This window comes from Oncorhynchus tshawytscha, linkage group LG12 (assembly GCF_018296145.1).
Source record: "Oncorhynchus tshawytscha isolate Ot180627B linkage group LG12, Otsh_v2.0, whole genome shotgun sequence".
In the NCBI taxonomy this organism is placed as follows: Eukaryota; Metazoa; Chordata; class Actinopteri; order Salmoniformes; family Salmonidae; genus Oncorhynchus; species Oncorhynchus tshawytscha.
In genome coordinates this window covers 52,517,399-52,538,140 of record NC_056440.1, presented here as the reverse complement: position 1 = coordinate 52,538,140, position 20,742 = coordinate 52,517,399, and the positions used below count along the sequence as shown (strand labels likewise).

The following is a 20,742-nucleotide window of genomic DNA, read 5'->3' as shown; positions in this document are numbered from 1 at the left end:
ATTTATACACTGCAGCAAAAAAAAATAAACGGGCCAAAAATGTAGATATTTTAACATATAATTGAAGCTTACAGCCATTATTTCTCATTTCTCTGTAACGGCTGTCCTCTTCGTCTGATGAGGAATATGAAGGATCGGACCAAAACGCAGCGTGGTAAGTGTTCATGTTGTAAATTTAATCAAAACTGAACACTCAACAAAATAACAACGAGGAATAATGAGAACGAAACAGTTCTGTCAGGTGATACACACAAAACAGAAAACAACTACTACTACTAACTCATAGTGGGAAAACAGGCTGCCTAAGTATGGTCCTCAATCAGAGACAACGATTGACAGCTGCCTCTGATTGGGAACCAAACCAGGCCAAACACAAAGACATACAACACAGAACAAAACATAGTATGCCCACCCCAACTCACGCCCTGACCAAACGAAAAGAGACATAAAAAGGAACTAAGGTCAGGACGTGACATTCTCACTATAATTGTGACAGATTGTCAATGAAAATTATAATCTGTTCTTAATTGATTTAAATAAATTGTTAAATTGTCTTCTGCTATTGAAAGTCTGAAATTTTTGCTTCAAAACAAGTAAACTCTGTTTACAGATGCCGTATTTATACTGAACAAAATATAAACACAACATGTAAAGTGTTATTCCCAGGTTTCATGAAATGAAATAAAAGATCCCAGAAATGTTAGATGCACAAAAAGCTTATTTCTCTCAAATTTTGTGCACAAATTTGTTTACATGCCTGTTAGTGAGCATTTCTACTTTGCCAAGATAATTCATCCACCTGAAAGGTGTGGCGTGTCAAGAAGCTGATTAAACATTATAATCATTACATGGGGTGGCAGGTAGCCTAGTGGTTAGAGCATTGGACTTGTAACTGAAATGTAGTTAGAGCGTTGGATTTGTAACCGAAAGGTGGCTAGAGCATTGGACTTCTAACCGAAAGGTTGCAAGATCAAATCCCCAAGCTGTTAAAGTAAAAATCTGTTGTTCTGCCCCTGAACAAGGCAGTTAACCCACTGCTCCTAGGCTGTCATTGAAAATAAGAATTTGCTCTTAACTGACTTGCCTAGTAAAAAAATGGTTAATCTTGTGCTGGGGACAATAAAAGGACAATCTATATTGTGCAGTTTTGTCACATAACACAATGCCACAGATGTCTCAAGTTTTAAGTGAGCGTGCAATTGGCATGCTGACTGCAGGAATTTCCCCCAGAGCTGTTGCCAGAGAATTTAATGTTAATTTCTCTACCATAAGCCATCTCCAGCGTTGTTTTAGAGAATTTGGCAGTACGTCCAACCGGCCTCACAACCAGCAGACCACATGTAACCTTGCAAGCCCAGGACCTCCACATTCGGCTTCTTCACCTGTGGGATTGTCTGAGATCAGTCACCCGGACAGGAGTATTTCTGTCTAATAAAGCCCTTTAAATGGGGAAAAACAAATTTTATTGACTGGACCTGGCTCCCAAGTGGGTGGGCCTATGCCCCCCAATGCCCACCCAGGGCTGCACCCCTACCTAGTCATGTGAAATCCATAGATTAGGGCCTAATTTATTTAAATTGACTGATTTCCTTATATGAACAAATTATATGAACTAATGAACTCAGTAAAACTGTTTGAAATTATTGCATGTTGCATTTATATTTTTGTTCAGTATAGTTTCCAGTTTCTCACAGCAGTAAAATAATCCTACAGCAATAGGAAATGTGAATTAAAATGTGGATTATAATGAATGGCATTTTTTTGCAGGGGTTGATACATGTCTTGTTAGGGAAAATCAAGTTTGACATTTTATAGTGCAAATTCTAAACTCTAGAATCCTTTTTAAACCTTCAATACACTAGAAGCGTGCATTTACTGCTGTGCAGGATACGGCATCTGTATGCGGGTATTGTGGGTAAGTTGAGGAGATATGTATTACTTGTTATGTGTTGATTGGGTCCAAAGCCCTTGTTTTGTCTGTCATAAAAAAATCAAGGCTTAAGTCAAATAACAAATTATGTGTGCTGTAGAACATCAATGAAATACTCACATGCCAGGAAGCAGTCCATACTGAAGGAGATGTTATCCAGACAAATGGCTGATCCTGGACCTGGTCCATTGTCAGCGCTGAACTGGAGCCAGAACCTGAGGAGAAACAAAATCTGATCTTTGAACAGTAGAGACAATCTGGATTTAGAACACAACATAAATGACCACAAGCTGGAATCACTCAAGTCCTTGAGATGAGGGGAAGATGAAGTATATCTGCTTGGTGATAAACTTCCTTAATTAAGTGTATCATTCAAGTCTAGGATAAAAAAAAGGCTAGATTCAATCCATAACGCTTAAGTTCAGCGTTGTAGCACGATTGACATTTAATGGCAGTTGTTCCTCGGTATAAAATCTGCATATGCTGGTTCAAATGGAAATTACGTTTAAATTTCAAGCATGGTACTCAAGTATTCTACTAGCACAAATACATACTTCAAAAACAACATTGTTGATTGCAACCTGAATAATGAGTTTTACGCCAGTACTCCGGTAGAACATGTCATAATAGTCTGCTATTAGAAACTGCAAATAGATAGAACACTGATGGATGACCACAATTTACATTACTGTGACCCTGTACTGAATGTACAAATCTACTACACTGAATGACTTATTTTCCCGAGCATGTGCGCCACACAGAGTTGGTAGAATAACAAATAAAATAAAAATGGAGTTTGTGACTTTCACCTACTGCTCTTTTCTCTTCCATGTGCAGAACACAGAGGAGAGAGAATATGAATGACAAACTACTGTTGGGGGCCAAATCTGAAGACATTCGCGTATTTGCTTGTCTTTTGTTACTGACCAAAATCCTATCGAAAAAAAATGCTTGCGAAAAAAATCCACTTGAGTTCATAAGGTGCAAGGACATGCCTTTAAATTAAGAACGTGAGCAGAACAAACTCCATAAAACCGGAAATAGAAACTGAATCAATATCTGAAGACCAGGATTAGCTTGTCTCCAACGATAAAGAGAGCCCAATCAAGCACGCCGAGATGAAACAAGTCATCCAACCTTTTTCCTTCTTTTTCTTTAATTTTTAATATCAGGTCCTCACACTGAAGAACTAAAAAAATCAAGTGCTAATTGTAGGAAAAGGTGGATGAATGGAGGCCTCTATCGATTTTTACTACCCTGTTTTAAAAATACAGGGTGATACCGTGAGCGATAAGGAGAATAGGGTACTCGCCGCAGGCCCATGGTATAAGGCAAGTAAACCCATTGGGACCCATGATGAAAGGGAGGCTTATCTTAAAATGTAATGTAAATACTGAAAATGTGCATTCGGAAGGAAGAACTGAAGAAAAAAGCTATGCATTACTGTGTCTTTGGACCTGAAAGGCGAAATGTATTTTCTTTCATCCTAAAAGAACACACAATGCATCATTGTGGTTTGCTGGTTCTTTTATGCTTTGACGTGATGCATGTTTCAAATGTAGTATGATCCTATGATCTCACAATCTAATGAAGCAGTGCCCCATTTTGACCGTGTTACATATTCATACACTGCACTCTGTTTTTCCAAAGGCCGTGATTGGCCAAATCACTTGTCAGTCTGTCAATGGAGCAACTTGATTCGCCTTACCAGTCAACAAGTCCGTAGAGAGGAAGCATAATGAGTCTCCAGCCTCTCTCGGTCTTGGGCTCGCTGGCAGAGTGCCACAGTCTGCGCTGCTCCTTAGGTCCTGTGCTGTTCTCCACCAGCCACAAAGATAGCGCCCACCTCTGGCCACCTCCGGAACACATCCAGAACCGTACCTGTTGGGGAAATCACATTATATTATGAGTCAGAATAGGAATTGCATAGGACTTGACTGAGAGCCACATTGACATCTCAAATCATCAGATTGTGATGTTATACTGTCATAATTATTAGTTTAGAAGTAGTGTACGCACATCCAGTTACTTGTTCCCACAGTGTTTTTAAGTGCAATATTTTTACCGGAAAGTTTTTACTCCAGCCAGACCTTCATGGAAGACATTTGGGTCTAAACACTGCACTTGATAAAACTGTAGAGGCAGTCTGAGGGTATCTTTCTTTAAATGGAAGTTGTAGTTACACCTACAGATTCATAAATTGTCTCAGCTGTACACCAGGCCGTATTAATTTCCCTATTCCATATTGCTCATATTTTTCTCAATCTAATGGAACAACAATACTCCCGTCTAAATGCTATATTTCTCTCTCTCCAATATGCAGAGCTGACTATGGTTTCCCTCTAATCAACATTTAAACTATAATTTCTATGTGTAGTGCAAGGTATTCTATCACAGCGTACTCCCCCAATTGTCATTGATCCAGATTTCACCTTTGCAAAACTGTGAGAAGTTCCCTGACATCAAGATTATAGAAGTCAAACCGTGTTTGCCCGGCATTACTTGAAGATGGACATGATCTGCTACTAATGCCCAAGCCAATCTACTCTTGAGATTGGCTGCTGCGGCAGACAGGCAGGCAGGAGGGGACATTGGACAGCTCAGGGTTGTGTAAAGAGAGATTGAGGTGCTAATCTGGAATCACGGCTAATCTTTAGTCCAGTGCCAAGGAACTGCTGACTTCGGCTAGCTAGAATGTAGCTTTAGGCACTGTTATAGGACTGAACTTTACTTCAGACATAACTCAGTAGCTTTCGCTCAGAGGCCCACTTTATGTCCCCCTCTAACCTCTCTTTCACTTTCTTTTTCCCTTCTTCCATTTTCTGTGTCCCATAGATTCTCTCCTTGTGCATCCTAAGTCTGTGATGATACCCGTATCGCCAAACATTTTCAAACTCTTTGGTCTTTTAATAACCTGTTGTATGTAAGATACTGATGCTTGTATAAGTATTCACCCACCTTGGCATTTTTCCTATTTTGTTTCCTTACAACCTGGAATTAAAATGTATTTTGGGGGGGGGGGTTTGTATAATTTCATTTACACAACATGCCTACCACATTGAAGATGCAAAATATGTTTTATTGTGAAACAAACAAGAAATAAGACAAACAACTTAAACTTGAGCGATCATAACTATTCACCCCCTCCAAAGGTAATACTTTGTAGAGCCACCTTTTGCAGCAATTACAGCTGCAAGTCTCTTGGGGTGTCTCTATAAGCTTGGCACATCTAGCCACTGCGATTTTTGCCCAATCTTCAAGGCAAAACTACTCCAGCTCCTTCAAGATGGATAGGTTCTGCTGGTGTACAGATATCTTTAAGTTGTATCACATATTTTCAATTGGATTGAAGTCTTCCAAGAAATTTGAATGTTTCCCCTTAAACCACTCAAGTGTTGCTTCAGCAGTATGATTAGGGTCATTGCCCTGCTAGAAGGTAAACCACCGTGCCAGTCTCAAATCTCTGGAAGGCGGAAACAGGTTTCCCTCAAGAATTTCCCTGTATTTAGCGCCATCCATCAATCCTTCAATTCTGACAAAGTTTCCCAGTCTCTGCCGATTAAAAACATCCCCACAGCATGATGCTGCCACCACGCATCACTGTGGGGATGTTGTTCTTGGGGAGATGAGAGGTGTTGGGTTTGCGCCAGACATAGCGTTTTCTTTGATGGCCAAAAAGCTTCTTCCATATGTTTGAAGAGTCTCCCATATGCATTTTGGCAAACAACAAACGTGTCAGCTTGCTTTTTTTCTGGCCACTCTTCCGTAAAGCCCAGCTCTATGGAGTGTATGGCTTAAAGAGGTCCTATGGACAGATATTCTAATTTCCGCTGTGGAGCTTTGCAGCTCTTTCAGGGTTATCTTTGTTCTCTTTGTTGCCTCACAGATTAATGCCCTCCTTGCCTGGTCCGTGAGTTTTGGTGGGTGGCCCTCTGTTGGCAGGTTTGTTGTGGTGCCATATTCTTTACATTTTTTAAATAATGGATTCAAATGGTGCTCTGCAGGATGTTCAAAGTTTCTGATATTTTTTTATAAACCAACCTTGATCTGTACTTCTCCTCAACTTTGTCTCTGACCTGTTTGGAGAGCTTCTTGGTCTTCATAGTGCCGCTTACTTGGTGGTGCCCCTTGCTTAGTGTTGTTGCAGACTCTGGGGCCTTTCAGAACAGGCGTACAGTGGGGCTAAAAAGTATTTAGTCAGCCACCAAAAGACACCTGTCCACAACCTCAAACAGTCACACTCCATACTCCAATATGGCCAAGACCAAAGAGCTGTCAAAGGACACCAGAAACAAAATTGTAGACCTGCACCAGGCTGGGAAGACTGAATCTGCAATAGGTAAGCAGCTTGGTTTGAAGAAATCAACTGTGGGAGCAATAACCTGGGGCACCACGGAAAAGTTTATTTAACATCTCTAGGGTAGGGGGCAGCATTTGGAATTTTGGAAGAAAAGCATGCCCAAATTAAACTGGCTTCTACTCAGGCCCAGAAGATAGGATATGCATATCCTTAGTAGATTTGGACAGAAAACTCTAAAAAGTTTCCGAAAACCTGAGAAAAATCCATTCAGGAAGTAGGATTTTTATATTCATTGCCATTACAGTATCCATTGACTTAGGACTCAAATTGCAGTTCCTATGCCTTCCACCAGATATCAACAGTCTTTAGAAATTGTTTAAGGCTTGTATTCTGAAAAATGAGGGAGTAAGAGCAGTCTGAAAGAGTGGACCCTGCCGTGTCAGAGCTTTTTCATGCGTACGACCAAAGAGAGTGCCTTTCTTGTTTACCTTTTATATTGACAACGTTATTGTCCGGTTTAAATATTATCGATTATTTAGGCTAAAAACAACCTGAGGATTGAATATAAACATCGTTTGACATGTTAATGAACTTTACGGATACAATTTGGATTTTCTTTTCTGCCTGTTGTGACTGCGTTTGAGCCTGTGGATTACTGAAGAAAACGCGCAAACAAAACAGAGGTTTTTTGGATATAAAGAGAGACTTTATCGAACATTGAATAAATGAATGTTTTCTGAGTGCAAACATATGAAGATCATCAAAGGTAAGTGAATCATTTTATCTCTATTTCTGACTTGGGTAACTTTTCTACCTGGCTGGTTACTGTTTGTAATGATTTGTCTGCTGGGCAATGTTCTCAAATAATTGTAAGGTATGCTCTCGCCGAAAAACAATTTTGAAATCTGACACCGTGGTTGGATTCACAAGAAGTTCATCTTTAATCCTATGTTTAATAGTTGTATCTTTTCTGAATTTTTATAATGAGTATTTCTGTATTTGAATTTGGCGCTCTGCAATCTCACTGGATGTTGGCCAGGTGGGACGCTAGCATCCCACATAACCTAGAGAGGTTAAGGAGTTCCGCCTTTCGAATTTACTTTTAGAGATTTAAAGAACTCTTACATTTCAGTCATCAATCAGTCATTAATTATTATTTTCCTTCTATCAGTCTCATCTGAATGTCAAAAGTCTTGGTTATCTGCATGAACCCTAGTTTCCATAATGAATCAGCAATATACAAATTGGCTTAATTATTTATTTCCTAACTAATCACAGAAATACATAACAAACAGTAGATATTGGTTACTAACAATGATAGAAAGGTCCCTAGTGGGCTAAGCCGATATGACAGCTTGGTAGACAAAATGTCTTCTCTGTTGGAATCCTCGGTCGTCCTGTAGGGTTCATCAGAGTGTCTGGTTCACTTTCCCAGAAGTCACAATGTCTTTCGTGGTTGTAGGTAGTTAGAATGGATACTTCAGAGTACCATCATTTCCAGCCGTGTAGCCTATGCGCCACGTGGTATGGTTTGTCATTTGGTAGATTTGTAGTGCCAAATATTTCAATATGTCACATCAGCTGCATGTTTTATAGTCTTAGAAATTCAACTTAGCATACACCGGGGTTTGCGTGGTCTGGTGTGAATTCCGTCACGAATGGGTTTTTATACAGTTCAGAGAAAAGGGCAGATCCATGACGCCGACATAATGTCTAGTTAATCTTTATATGAAAATCCATACTCTCATTTAGAAGGTTAACATCACATTACACCTTTTCACAAATAGTTTAATCACATATCTTTCAGAGTATTTAGATAAACCTGACATCTGGGAAATGTACACTTTAAGAGACACCGTTATGTGTTTCCTTCCCTTCATGAGATCACCAAATGAAACACACTTGTCATAACTGTCCCTTAAGTGTCCACAGACCATTCCCACCTTCTCAAAGTAGAAATATTATTTAATTCTCACATTTTGAGGAATAAGAGTTCGGCCAAAAGAGGTGCTTTGTTCTCTTAGACTCTCTCAATACTGCATAGCAGTTTCTACCAGGTATTTATCTCCTGTGGTAAAGTTACACAAAGTGAAAGGGCTAAGTGAAGTGAAAACATTGATGCTGTCCTAACAAAAACACCCTACTAACCTCTAAATACAATATTAGCCAACTTGCCAGACAGACACCTATCAAGAGGCAGACTTTTAAAACCATAGCCATGGACTCACCCTGTCTCGACCTGACTGACAACCTCGCTGACCAATAATGCATTTGAAATTCTCCATTATATTTTTTGTCATCAGATTGACAGGCACGGTCTCTTATGTTTATTGATTGGGTTGACCTCATGTCTGGAAATCCTATCCCTGGGAAATATCACCAACTTCTTATCCTGCTAAACCACCACTATCAGGGTTGGGATCAAACTTCTGTCAATTCAGGAAATACATTTTATATTAATAAGTTAATAATAATGTCCACTGCAGCTCTTACAGGTCAGTGTAAATGTGTGCGTGTGTGTGTGTGTGTGTGTGTGTGTGTGCGCGCACGTCTGTCTGTGTTTTTAGGCAACTAGTTATATGAAAACAAAGTGCTCCAATGTATTCAACTAGGACTTTTCAATCCATTAGATTAATTCATATCCTTAAGTAAGGAGAGCTCTTCTTATTATATCTAAAAATGTATGTTTAGTCATTCAGCAATATTGCCATTATCAATAACTTAGTATTTCAAACCAGTTTCAACAGAAACACAACTGTATTTTTCTTCACAGTCTGCCTGTTTGCTTCCAGATACTCCTCTCTTACATAATTTCTGTCCATTCATTCATGTTTTTGTTTGTTCTCTATGTGCTAATACACACTTAGCCTCTGTCCCAAATTACACCCTATTCCCTACATAGGGCTCTGGTCTAAAGTAGTGCACTGTAAAGGAAATAAGGTGCCATTTGGGACACCGATGGTGTGTAAGTCTTTTTGCTTAGACTTAAAAGACCACATCTGCACACAACAGGAAGGCTTTGTGTGTGTGTATGTGTGTGTGTCTTTCTTTCTGTCTGACTGTCTGTGAGTGTCTGCTGTGTATCTATCTCTCTCTGTGTGTGTATGTGTGCATGTGTGTGTGTGTGTAGGAGAAAGAACACTCCTTTGCTCTCACCTCACATGGAGAGTTCCGTAGGGGAGGAGGGAAGAGAGGGCTCCTGAGCAATGCGGACCCCTGCTGACCCTTGGACTGTCCTCCATCCACACTGAACATGGCACCTGGAAGACACACATCACACAAATAAATAATGACAGAAGATTCTACAAGTACAAGCTTCTATGAAACATGTTGGGCATATTTTTTCATTTTTTACTCTAAACCCTGTTTCTCCCCAATTGGTAGTTACAGTCTTGTCCCATCGCTGCAACTCCCCAACGAACTTCGGAAAGGCGAACATCGAGAGCCAAGGATCTTCCGAAATACGACCCTGCCAAGCCACACTGCTTCTTGACACACTGCTTGCTTAACCCGGAAGCCAGTAACACCAATGTGTCAGCTTGCAGGTGCCCGGGCCAGCTACAAAGAGTCGCTAGAGCGCGATGGGACAAGGAAATCCCGGCCGGCCAAACCCTCCCCTAACCTGGACAACGCTGGGCCAATTGTGTGCCACCTCATGAATCTCCCGGTCACGGCCGGCTGTGACACTGCCTGGGATCGAACCCGGGTCTATAGAGACGCCTCATTTATAGTCCACATAATAGTAATAAAATGTCCTGTTTCTGCAGGATTATTTTCCTGCTGTGAGAAACTGGGTCATATTAAGATACAGGGTCTGTACACAAGTACAGGCTTCAGTATGCTTTCATTTTGGCTGGCCCTTAGCCGAACTCGACTAGCCGAACCGAACGAGTGTGCTCGCATACTCACTTAAAAGAACTTCGCTTGGAAAATAAGAAAAAAGCGACAATTGTACAGTTTGTCCATTTTGAGACTCCATAGCCAGTATACACATTAATGGAAGATAACTTAAGTAGTCGGTCATACATTTTTACATTTTTGCTGAAGAGTTCTTAGTCGCACAATTTCACATTTAAGACAGTTGGTGCAGGATTTTTCTATAAAACAAAATGCATGAAAATGAGTCGTCTCTCATTGAATGTCAATAAAGATTTAATTGAAATTTCCGTACTGTTGACCAATCACTGACAAAGGGGCGTAAACTTAGGCTCCAAATTTCGGCTTGCCTCCAGAATAATGTGTGCCCGAACAGCCGAAAAAACCCTCACCAAAGTCTAAAACGTCACAGAATTTTGTCAATGCGCCACAGGTTTAGTAATAAAGCGATAACTTCAATCAAATGGCATCTATAATTACATTTTAGAGTCTACCAAACTGTTTCGGCTGGGAAGCATTCCAGGAAGTTACCCCCTTAAGGGGTAACAGAGTGATTTGGGATAGCTAGGGTTGGTGGACATGGCCCATATAATTGATAAACTCAGCAAAAAAAGAAACGTCCTCTCACTGTCAACAGCATTTATTTTCAGCAAACTTAAAATGTGTTAATATTTGTATGAACATAACAAGATCCAACAACTGAAACATAAACTGAACAAGTTCCACAGACATGTGACTAACAGAAATTGATTCATCTGTCCCTGAACAAAGGGGGGGGGGGTCAAAATCAAAAGTAACAGTCAGTATCTGGTGGCCACCAGCTGCATTAAGTACTGCAGTACATCTCCTCATGGACTGCACCCAATTTGCCAGTTCTTGCTGTGAGATGTTACCCCACTCTTCCACCAAGGCACCTGCAAATTCCCGGACATTTCTGGCAGGGAATGGTCCTATCCCTCACCCTCCGATCCAACAGCTCCCAGATGTGATCAATGGGATTGAGATCAATAAAATGCAAATGAATTACTTAAAAATCATACAATGTGATTTTCTGGATTTTTGTTTTAGATTCCGTCTCTCACAGTTGAAGTGTACCTATGATAAAAATTACAGACCTCTACATGCTTTGTAAGTAGGAAAACCTGCAAAATCGGCAGTTTATCACATACTTGTTCTCCCCACTATATATATATATATATATATATATATATATATATATATATATATATACAGTTGAAGTCGGAAGTTCACATACACATAGGTTGGAGTCATTAAAACTCGTTTTTCAACAACTTCACATATTTATTGTTAAACTATAGTTTTGGCAAGTCGGTTAGGACATCTACTTTGTGCACGACAAGTATTATTTCCAACAATTGTTTACAGGCAGATTATTTCACTTATAATTCACTGTATTACAATTCCAGTGGGTCAGAAATTGACATACACTAAGTTGACTATGCCTTTAAACAGCTTAGAAAACTCCAGTAAATTATGTCATGGTTTTAGAAGCTTCTGATAGGCTAATTGCCATCATTTGAGTCAATTGGAGGTGTACCTGTGAATGTATTTAAAGGCCTACCTTCAAACTCAGTGCTTCTTTGCTTAACATCATGGGAAAAATCAAAAGAAATCAGTCAAGACCTCAGAAAGAAATTGTAGATCTCCACAAGTCTGGTTCATCCTTGGGAGCAATTTCCAAATGCCTGAAGATACCACGTTCATCTGTACAAACAATAGTACGCAAGTATAAACACCGTGGGACCACGCAACCATCATACCGCTCAGTAAGGAGATGCGTTCTGTCTCCTAGAGATGAACGTACTTTGGTGTGAAAAGTGCAAAACAATCCCAGAACAACGGCAAAGGACCTTGTGAAGATGCTGGAGGAAACAGGTACAAAAGTATCTATATCCACAGTAAAACGAGTCCTATATCGACATAACCTGAAAGGCCGCTCAGCAAGGAAGAAGCCACTGCTCCAAAAACCACCATAAAAAAGCCAGATTACGGTTTTGATCAATAATCGATCAAATTGATGATGGGGCGATCTGTATTCAATAGCAGCAAGTCAAGAAATCATGGACGATTTTCTCTCTTTCATAACTTTCCACCGTGTAACCTCTGACAGGAAGTGCCTATTCTTCATTTCACCAAAGATTAACTTCAACCCAATTCCCAAGACTGGCGACATCGTGTGGAAGCTGTAGGAACTGTAAACTGGGTGCTATCTAATTTCCCTTGCCATAGACAATACAGGGAACTGGCGGAGGGATATATATATATATATTTTTAACAGTTTTTCCTTGGGGTTTTGCCTGCTACACAAGTTCTGTTATAGTCACAGACATGATTTAACCAGTTTTATAACATTCAGAGTATTTTCTATCCACACATACTAATCATATGCATATACTATATTCCTGGCATGAGTAGCAGGACGTTGCAATCTTGCACGCTTTTTATCAAAAAGTTGAAAAAATGCACCCTAACTACTAAGAGGTACATGTCCAGGCCCGTCTGAAGTTTGCTAGAGAGCATTTGGATGATCCAGAAGAAGACTGGGAGAATGTCATATGGTCAGATGAAACCAAAATATAACTTTTTGGTAAAAACTCAACTCGTAGTGTTTGGAGGACAAAGAATGCTGAGTTGCATCCAAAGAACACCATACCTACTGTGAAGCATGGGGGTGGAAACATCATGCTTTGGGGCTGTTTTTCTGCAAAGGGACCAGGACGACTGATCCATGTAAAGGAAATAATGAATGGGGCCATGTATCGTGAGATTTTGAGTGAAAACCACCTTCCATCAGCAAGGGCATTGAAGATGAAACGTGATTGGGTCTTTCAGCATGACAATGATCCCAAGCACACCGCCCAGGCAACGAAGGAGTGGCTTTGTAAGAAGCATTTCAAGGTCCTGGAGTGGCCTAGCCAGTCTCCAGATCTCAACCCCATAGAAAATATAGGGAGTTGAAAGTCTGTGTTGCCCTTCAACAGCCCCAAAACATCACTGCTCTAGAGGAGATCTGCATGGAGGAATGGGCCAAAATACCAGCAACAGTGTGTGAAAAGCTTGTGAAGACTTACAGAAAACGTTTGACCTCTGTCATTGCCAACAAAGGGTATATAACAAAGTATTGAGATAAACTTTTGTTATTGACCAAATACTTATTTTCCACCATAATTTGCAAATAAATTCATTAAAAATCCTACAATGTGATTTTCTGGATTTTTTTTCTCATTTTGTCTGTCATAGTTGAAGTGTACCTATGATGAAAATTACAGGCCTCTCATCTTTTTAAGTGGGAGAACTTGCAATTGGCGGCTGACTAAATACTTTTTTGCCCCACTGTATATATATATTTAAGTGACGACATGTCTTTAAAAAGCACTGATGATTCACCTGAGGATGATGGACAGCTAGGCCGCACCTTCTTTGGAATGGTGCGAACACGCCTCCAGGAGGATCCCTTGGCTGCAATTGGCTGCCATCCGCACTCACCGTCCTCGAAGGAGCAATAGCTGCCATTGAGAAACTGACCTGAAATTGAGAGATAGCGGTAGAGAGAGAAGAGAGTGAGTAGCCTCAAACGAGCTGTAACTGAAGATAAATTGACCTAAGAGAGAAAGAGCGAGAGAGCAAGATAGAGTGGGGAGCCATCCAAACAACTTGCTTGTACAAGTCTGAAAGACATGAAGATGGCTAAGACCTCTGAGTTAGACCTCTGGGCTGGGGTGTCGGAGAGAGGGAGGAGAAAGAAAATCGGAGATATCAAAATAAGAGAAAAAAGGGGAGGCGATTCAAGCCTGCTGTGAATGGGGGTGTCTGTACTGTATACAGTATTTAACTGCCTAAAAGTCACTTCATAGGGGGCAGGTAGTTGTCCAAGCCTTCTAGTAGGACCATTAGACATGTTTCACATAGAATTTGCCAAGTTATCTCAGCAAGGATGCATGCTGCTAACCAGTGGTGATTTTAGCATGTAAATCTTGGTGGGGCCAAAAAATTTAATTGGGATGCATGCCAGCACAGCTACTACACAACACAACACTAAACACTACTTTAATTGCACTATAACGGTGACAAATGGTGCCCACAAACTGTTAGGGCCTACATAAAGCTGTCCTAACAGCAAAGACACAGCGGCAGTCTCAACATCTTACCACTGGTACACCTGGCTATCAGCAAAGCCTTATCAGGCAGCGAAACAGTTCATTCAGGCTCATTTACTGCCTTTAAAAAATATATAGCTGACATGGCTGACTTGCTTAAACAAATGACAATTGAGATGTACAAACTATGGCATAAGGGGACGACAAGCGGATAAGAGGCAATCCGTCATTAATGAGCGAGCTAGGATGACGTAGTCAATATAACTATTTGTTCAGCACTTTTGAAATGTGCAGCGAACATGGGCCATTCAGTTCAAGTCAGCACTGTAGGATAAATACAGGGGACATTTAAGCAGACAATGAAAGCTCTTATAATATTTCATGATTACACTTCTCTAAAACAGGTCATAGGCTCCATGTGAACTACCAAGTCAGAACAGTAGGCAAAATTAAGAGGAGAAAATAGACCAAATGATTAGGCCAGTGATTGCTTTACAATGCTTGCAGTTAGCCGCTTATCCATCCAAACCACATTGTTGAATTTGCTTTTTGATTTCCAACTTGTTGTGTAATGTTTATGTCCAATGGCTGATGAGCACCAATATATTTCATCAATAGTTTTTCTTCATTATTTCTCTTTGTATGACAAGGACTGACCCTGCTGGTCCTCTATGAACATCTTTAAGAACAATCTGGCCTTATATGGCCATGTACTGTTATAATCTCCACCCGGCGTGGCCAGTAGAGGACTGGCCACCCCTCAGAGCCTGGTTCCGCTTTAAGTTTCTTCCTAGGTTCCTACCTTTCTACATCTGCATTGCTTGATGTGTGGGTTTTATGCTGGGTTTCTGTATAGCATTTTGTGACATCTGCTGATTTAAAAATGGCTTTATAAATACATTTGATTGATTGAATTTGACCAGCAGAGACTTTGATCCTCTAACCGGGGCAGATGTGTAAAAGCAAATCTGGGGGGGACATCCACCCCCACCCTACGCCACCTTCTTCCATCCTCAATGTCAATGTCAGATATTTGTCATGATTGACTTGAGCTGAGCTAGATTCTACTTTTCTTCTTCTCCCTTTTCCAGTCAATGAGTTTTGGCAACATGCGTTGTCGTACTTAATTAGATTAAATAAAAGAAAAGATAAATCATGGCTGGATCATATTGAATAGGTTATGCCGAAGGGTAAGACAGTGTGCTTTGGTACTCAGAGTCGCGAATATCCCATGGCGGGTAGGATGACGCAATTGCAGGGCACAGCTGTAAGTAACTGAAGGGGAGGGAGGGAGAGAGAAAAGAGAGATGAGAGAGTGGACAGAGAGACATGGGGGGGAAGGAGAGAGAAAGATAGAAAGGGAGGGAGAAATGGGAAAGAGAGGGAGTGAGTGACAGAGAAAGAGGGAGGAAAGAAGAAGAGAGAGTGAGAGAAAAGATCATGGGCAGGGTGAGGAGAGTAAATGGAGAGAAATACAAAAAACACATGAATCACTGGTAATAGTGCTTAATGGAAAATAAAAAAGTGAAGTAATTCCCTCTCAGATCTGACAGATTGAGAGAGAGAGAGCGAGAGACAGAAAGACAGAGAGGAGAGCTCTAGGTTCCCAACACAGTTTAATCAGCCTTTATGTCCTTACTATCATGTTGCAATCATCAGGGAATGGACTGGTGATCCATTGCTTTTACAATAGTAGAGTAATATAATTTGGTACTTTCTCTTTCATGTTTTGGTTTTACCCACTTCTCATGTCAAATACAGCCAATCCAATGAATGAGATCAGTGATGTAACTAGTGTTATCGTAGCCATGGACAAATAACTACTCCACATTTGACAAGGTTGACTGGCATTATTCGCAGATAAGATACAGCAGAGCATTTGCCACAAAGCGTGAGCAAACATTGGATGTGTGTTGGATGCGTAACGAGCGTCCTAATCATGTTATGAACACCTCTCAAGTCACTCCCTGTAGAAAGACCATGGCATCATGAATTCCAGTGACTATGAGGCTGTGCAACCTCTGGTTGTTACACATACTGATTTCCATGCATTTCATGTTTTAAGTGGCGCTTAAATCAACTAATTATACTCAGAATCCCTTTCATGAAATAGTTTGTCTCGCTGGGGCATCTCCAACACACAGCACATTCAAATGTACACTACCTACTGGATTAGCACGCACGTAGTGTCATTAGCAGGGAAAAAGCCTCTTATCTAGCTAGCCCCCCCAGTTTGTCAACCTATAAGCACAGGGGAGCAGCCATCATGCTAATAAGTGGCACACAGGAGGCTAATCGTGCACTGTGGGGGCATGTTCTTAATTCAGCTTCATATGTATGTGCATGGAAGGTAAGTCATTTAGTATAAATTAACATTCTGTATGCTTTTCCGGAATTCACTTCAAATGCATTTCCAGAGATATGTGTATCGACACACATGCAATTATATATGTATAAATGATAAACTACACACACGCGTCATGTACCTAATCATTTTTAGGGAGCATTGATGGCCAAATTCAATTGCTTTGAAGTAATCATGCCTTAAAGAAACATTATCTTCCATATTTTCAGTGTACATATGAAAAAAAACGAGGGCTGTGCATTTTCAATGTGCATGACGACCTTGCACACAAACATATACAGCTACAGACACATACAAAAATATCCAGGGCTAGGGGACTTTCTAACCCAACTTTGGCAGAACAACTATTCCTGGGCCTTGAGATAACGAATGTGTTCTAGAATCAAAAATTACTTCCACAGGAAACGTCAAGGGTGAGAAGCAATAGTGAAGCATGGCAGAGGCATGGGATACAAGTAGATAGGCTGTACTCACGGCACATGTTCCCTTCATCGTCGCCGAGCGGGCAGTCCATCTTGAAGTCACACAGCTGTCCAAGAGGGACCCCTGGGCCCTGGTTACAGTGGTACTGGCCCTGGAGGGTGATGTTGTGGATTGGGTAGGGATCTGGAGAGAAGCAAAGAGAGATATAGAAACATATCTGTCAACAGAGGGCAATGAATCATCATCAGAATGACATGATTGAGGCTTTAGGGTGTCTTAAAATGGACACGTATGCCAAACTGGTATTATGTAGGGGAGAGTTGGGTAAGACATTTTCTTTGAGAGACGCAGAGTAGGTGAAAGGATGATCTCCGCCTGTGTATTTCCCACCGTGAACCAGGGAGGAGGAGGTGTGATGGTGTGGGGGTGATTTGCTGGTGACACTGTTAGTGATTTATTTAGAATTCAAGGCACACTTAACCAACAAGGCTACCACAGCATTCTGCAGCGATACACCATCCCACCTGGTTTGCACTTAGTGGGTCTTGATGCAAGAGCACAAAAAAGAGCTTTGAGGACACCTCACCCTGGGTGAACTTGATGGAAGATTTGGGTTTAGATGATCCATAGACACAGACACCCGAAGCACTGCAACTAGCAACTAGCAATGAAGTGCAACTCACACAGAAGTGCAACTCGCACTTCAGTGCAAGGATACGCCGCTTTAAAAATAGAATTCAGAGCATGGGTTGACTTGGTCCTGAAGAAAGAGTATATAAAAAGCATGCTTTCAATGGAAAGGCATGATAGTGCTACTTGACTTATCACTGACAGACAGCTCGTGATACTTCAACTATCATCAACCTTAAAGGTCATATCTGACTTTCATACTTGACTTCTGATTTCTGAACGAGACATACTGAGACAACTACCCTATACACTCCTTGTGCTGAATACATCCACCTCCTTTCCGGAGTGGATAAATAGCATCAGTGGTGTTACAAAGGGTCTTGATCTCGAACCGTTCTCTTCACTAATCTGTAAATCATAGTACAACTGCTAGTAGGAGAAACAGATACTGAGTGATTGGATAAGCCTCTGGAGAAATTGTGAGTGGAAGTACATACTCTTTGGGGACCAACCAGGTCAACCTGCGCTAAGGTAATTAACCGCCTGTTGTAATACATATAAAAGGCATTAATAGTAGTAAGTGTTTTGATGATGTTTGATGTTATAGATTAAGGACCAGAAAGAAACTGTAATAACGTATACAACTGTGTGAATTGCAAACATTGAATAATTAGTACAAACTAGACCCAAAACCCTAGGGGAGAGAACACCTCTGGCACTCCCAATCTAGGGAAACAAGTCTAGTTTCTGCACTAAAGACAATATAATGGTTTGAACAGAATAACGGACATAGAATGTAAATCGTAACCAAGTTATAGATTGCGTGAGTCTTGATATAAGAGCATACAAAGGGAAAGTGAAAGTAAAGCAAGCGGTGCTCTAAGTCTGATTGATATTATCTACGATCCCGAAACCAGCCTAACGGCATCACATAAGGCTAATCTCAGAATAAAGGGCAGGATACATAACCAGGTCAGTCCGGTGGACCTGTGAGTCACCTGTTAGCCGGGTGACATAAGAACTTGAGTGAGACGACTTGTATCACTCTCGACGGGGGTACCTTAACGGACCTATAGCAAAATCCCCTACCGCGACAGACTATCATTTGTTTTTCAACAGGACAATGACCCAACATACCTCCAGGCTGTGTAAGGGCTATTTGATCAAGAAGGAGAGTGATGGACTGCTGCATCAGATGACCTGGCCTCCACAATCACCCCGACCTCAACCCAGTTGATATGGTTTGGGATGAGTTTGACCGCAGAGGGAAGGAAAAGAAGCCAACAAAGTGCTCAGAATGTGGTAAATCCTTCAAGACTGCTGGAAAAGTATTCCAGGTGAAGCTGGTTGAGAAAATCCTAAGAATGTGCAAAGCTGTCATCTAGGAAAAGGGTGGCTACTTTGAAGAATTTCAAATATAAAATATATTTAGACTTGTTTAACATTTGTTGGTTACTACATGATTCCATATAAGTTATTTCATCATTTTGACGTTTTCACTATTATTTTGCAATGTAGAAAATAGTAAAAATAAAGAAAAACCCTTGAATGAGTAGGTGTCCAAACTTCTGACTGTTACACAACATCCTGAAATATACTGTATCCCTAGAAATGATCAGAATTCATGTAAACATTAGTTTCAAAATATATAGGCTAAGTTGAGCGACAGGACAGTAAGTTAAGTCGCCTACACATTTCTCTACTGAATTAAATATTACCATGTCTATCTTTATTTCCCAAACACAATTCAACTCAATAACAATTTTGCATCCTTTAACAGTCTTAACACCAAACATACACTTTCTACTTTTTTAAACACTTAACACAGGCCCTGTTTTTCCTTCATATCCCAGTGATAATAACTTACATTGCGCCTGGAAAGAACACTTCAATTTGCTCAACTTGCAATTGACTCAACCATTGAATGCGGAAGACAAATTTCTGTTGAATGCATTCACTTGTGCAACTGACTAGGTATCCCCTTTCCTTTCCCATTCCCCATGGCCATTGGTTCAACTTACCCCAAGGCAAACATTTTTACTATTACCACACAGCTACAAGGATTCACTTTCATGCTAGGTTTACAACCACATATCGAAGCTTTTTGAGACCCCAACTTAAGTACAATCTTAAAAAGATCTACCTTGGTTTAGATATAAGCATCATGAAACCTCTGTGTTTGAGTCAAACACAATACATTCATTTGACTTGGTGAAAATCCATTATTTGGACCTAACTTGCTTACCACTTTTTCTGTGGTTTCTTCAATCACAGACTTAATGAAATTATGACCTCTTCCTAAATATTTGTTCAAATTGTTGATTTTGGGTTTCCTAGAAATAAGGGTGGCTCAACTGACCCCACTCTCCCCTACCATTTACAACAAAAAGTATACATTGTAAACATATACACACACATGTACTTTATATACATATGATATGCTACCATGTTGTGAAACTGGGAGGGATCTAAACAAAAATATAAACGCAACACGCAACAATTTCAACGATGTTACATAAGGAAATCAGCCAATTAAAATACACTGCTCAAAAAAATAAAGGGAACACAAAAATAACACATCCTAGATCTGAATGAATGAAATATTCTTATTAAATACTTTTTTCTTTACATAGTTGAATGTGCTGACAACAAAATCACACAAAAATTATCAATGGAAATCAAATGTATCAACCCATGGAGGTCTGGATTTGGAGTCACACTCAAAATTAACGTGGAAAACCACACTACAGGCTGATCCAACTTTGATGTAATGTCCTTAAAACAAGTCAAAATGAGGCTCAGTTGTGTGTGGCCTCCACGTGCCTGTATGACCTCCCTACAACGCCTGGGCATGCTCCTGATGAGGCGGCGGATGGTCTCCTGAGGGATTTCCTCCGAGACCTGGACTAAAGCATCCGCCAACTTCTGGACAGTCTGTGGTGCAACGTGGCGTTGGTGGATGGAGCGAGACATGATGTCCCAGATGTGCTCAATTGGATTCAGGTCTGGGGAACGGACGGGCCAGTCCATTGCATCAATGCCTTCCTCTTGTAGGAACTGCTGACACACTCCAGCCACATGAGGTCTAGCATTGTCTTGC

At 40.6% G+C, this 20,742-nt stretch overlaps 1 protein-coding gene across 1 annotated transcript in view; it reads right to left on the bottom strand.

Moving 5' to 3' along the window:
- The window catches only part of LOC112264162 (ALK tyrosine kinase receptor), a 140,053-nt gene that overhangs the window by 106,044 nt on the left and 13,267 nt on the right, over positions 1-20,742 (bottom strand). The window contains exons 2-6 of the mRNA XM_042331106.1: positions 17,064-17,195; positions 13,515-13,652; positions 9,387-9,490; positions 3,639-3,811; positions 2,051-2,145 (exon numbers count right to left, since the gene is read on the bottom strand). Coding sequence (XP_042187040.1) covers positions 2,051-2,145; positions 3,639-3,811; positions 9,387-9,490; positions 13,515-13,652; positions 17,064-17,195 — 642 coding nt within the window. The remainder of the gene's footprint in view (positions 1-2,050; positions 2,146-3,638; positions 3,812-9,386; positions 9,491-13,514; positions 13,653-17,063; positions 17,196-20,742) is intronic.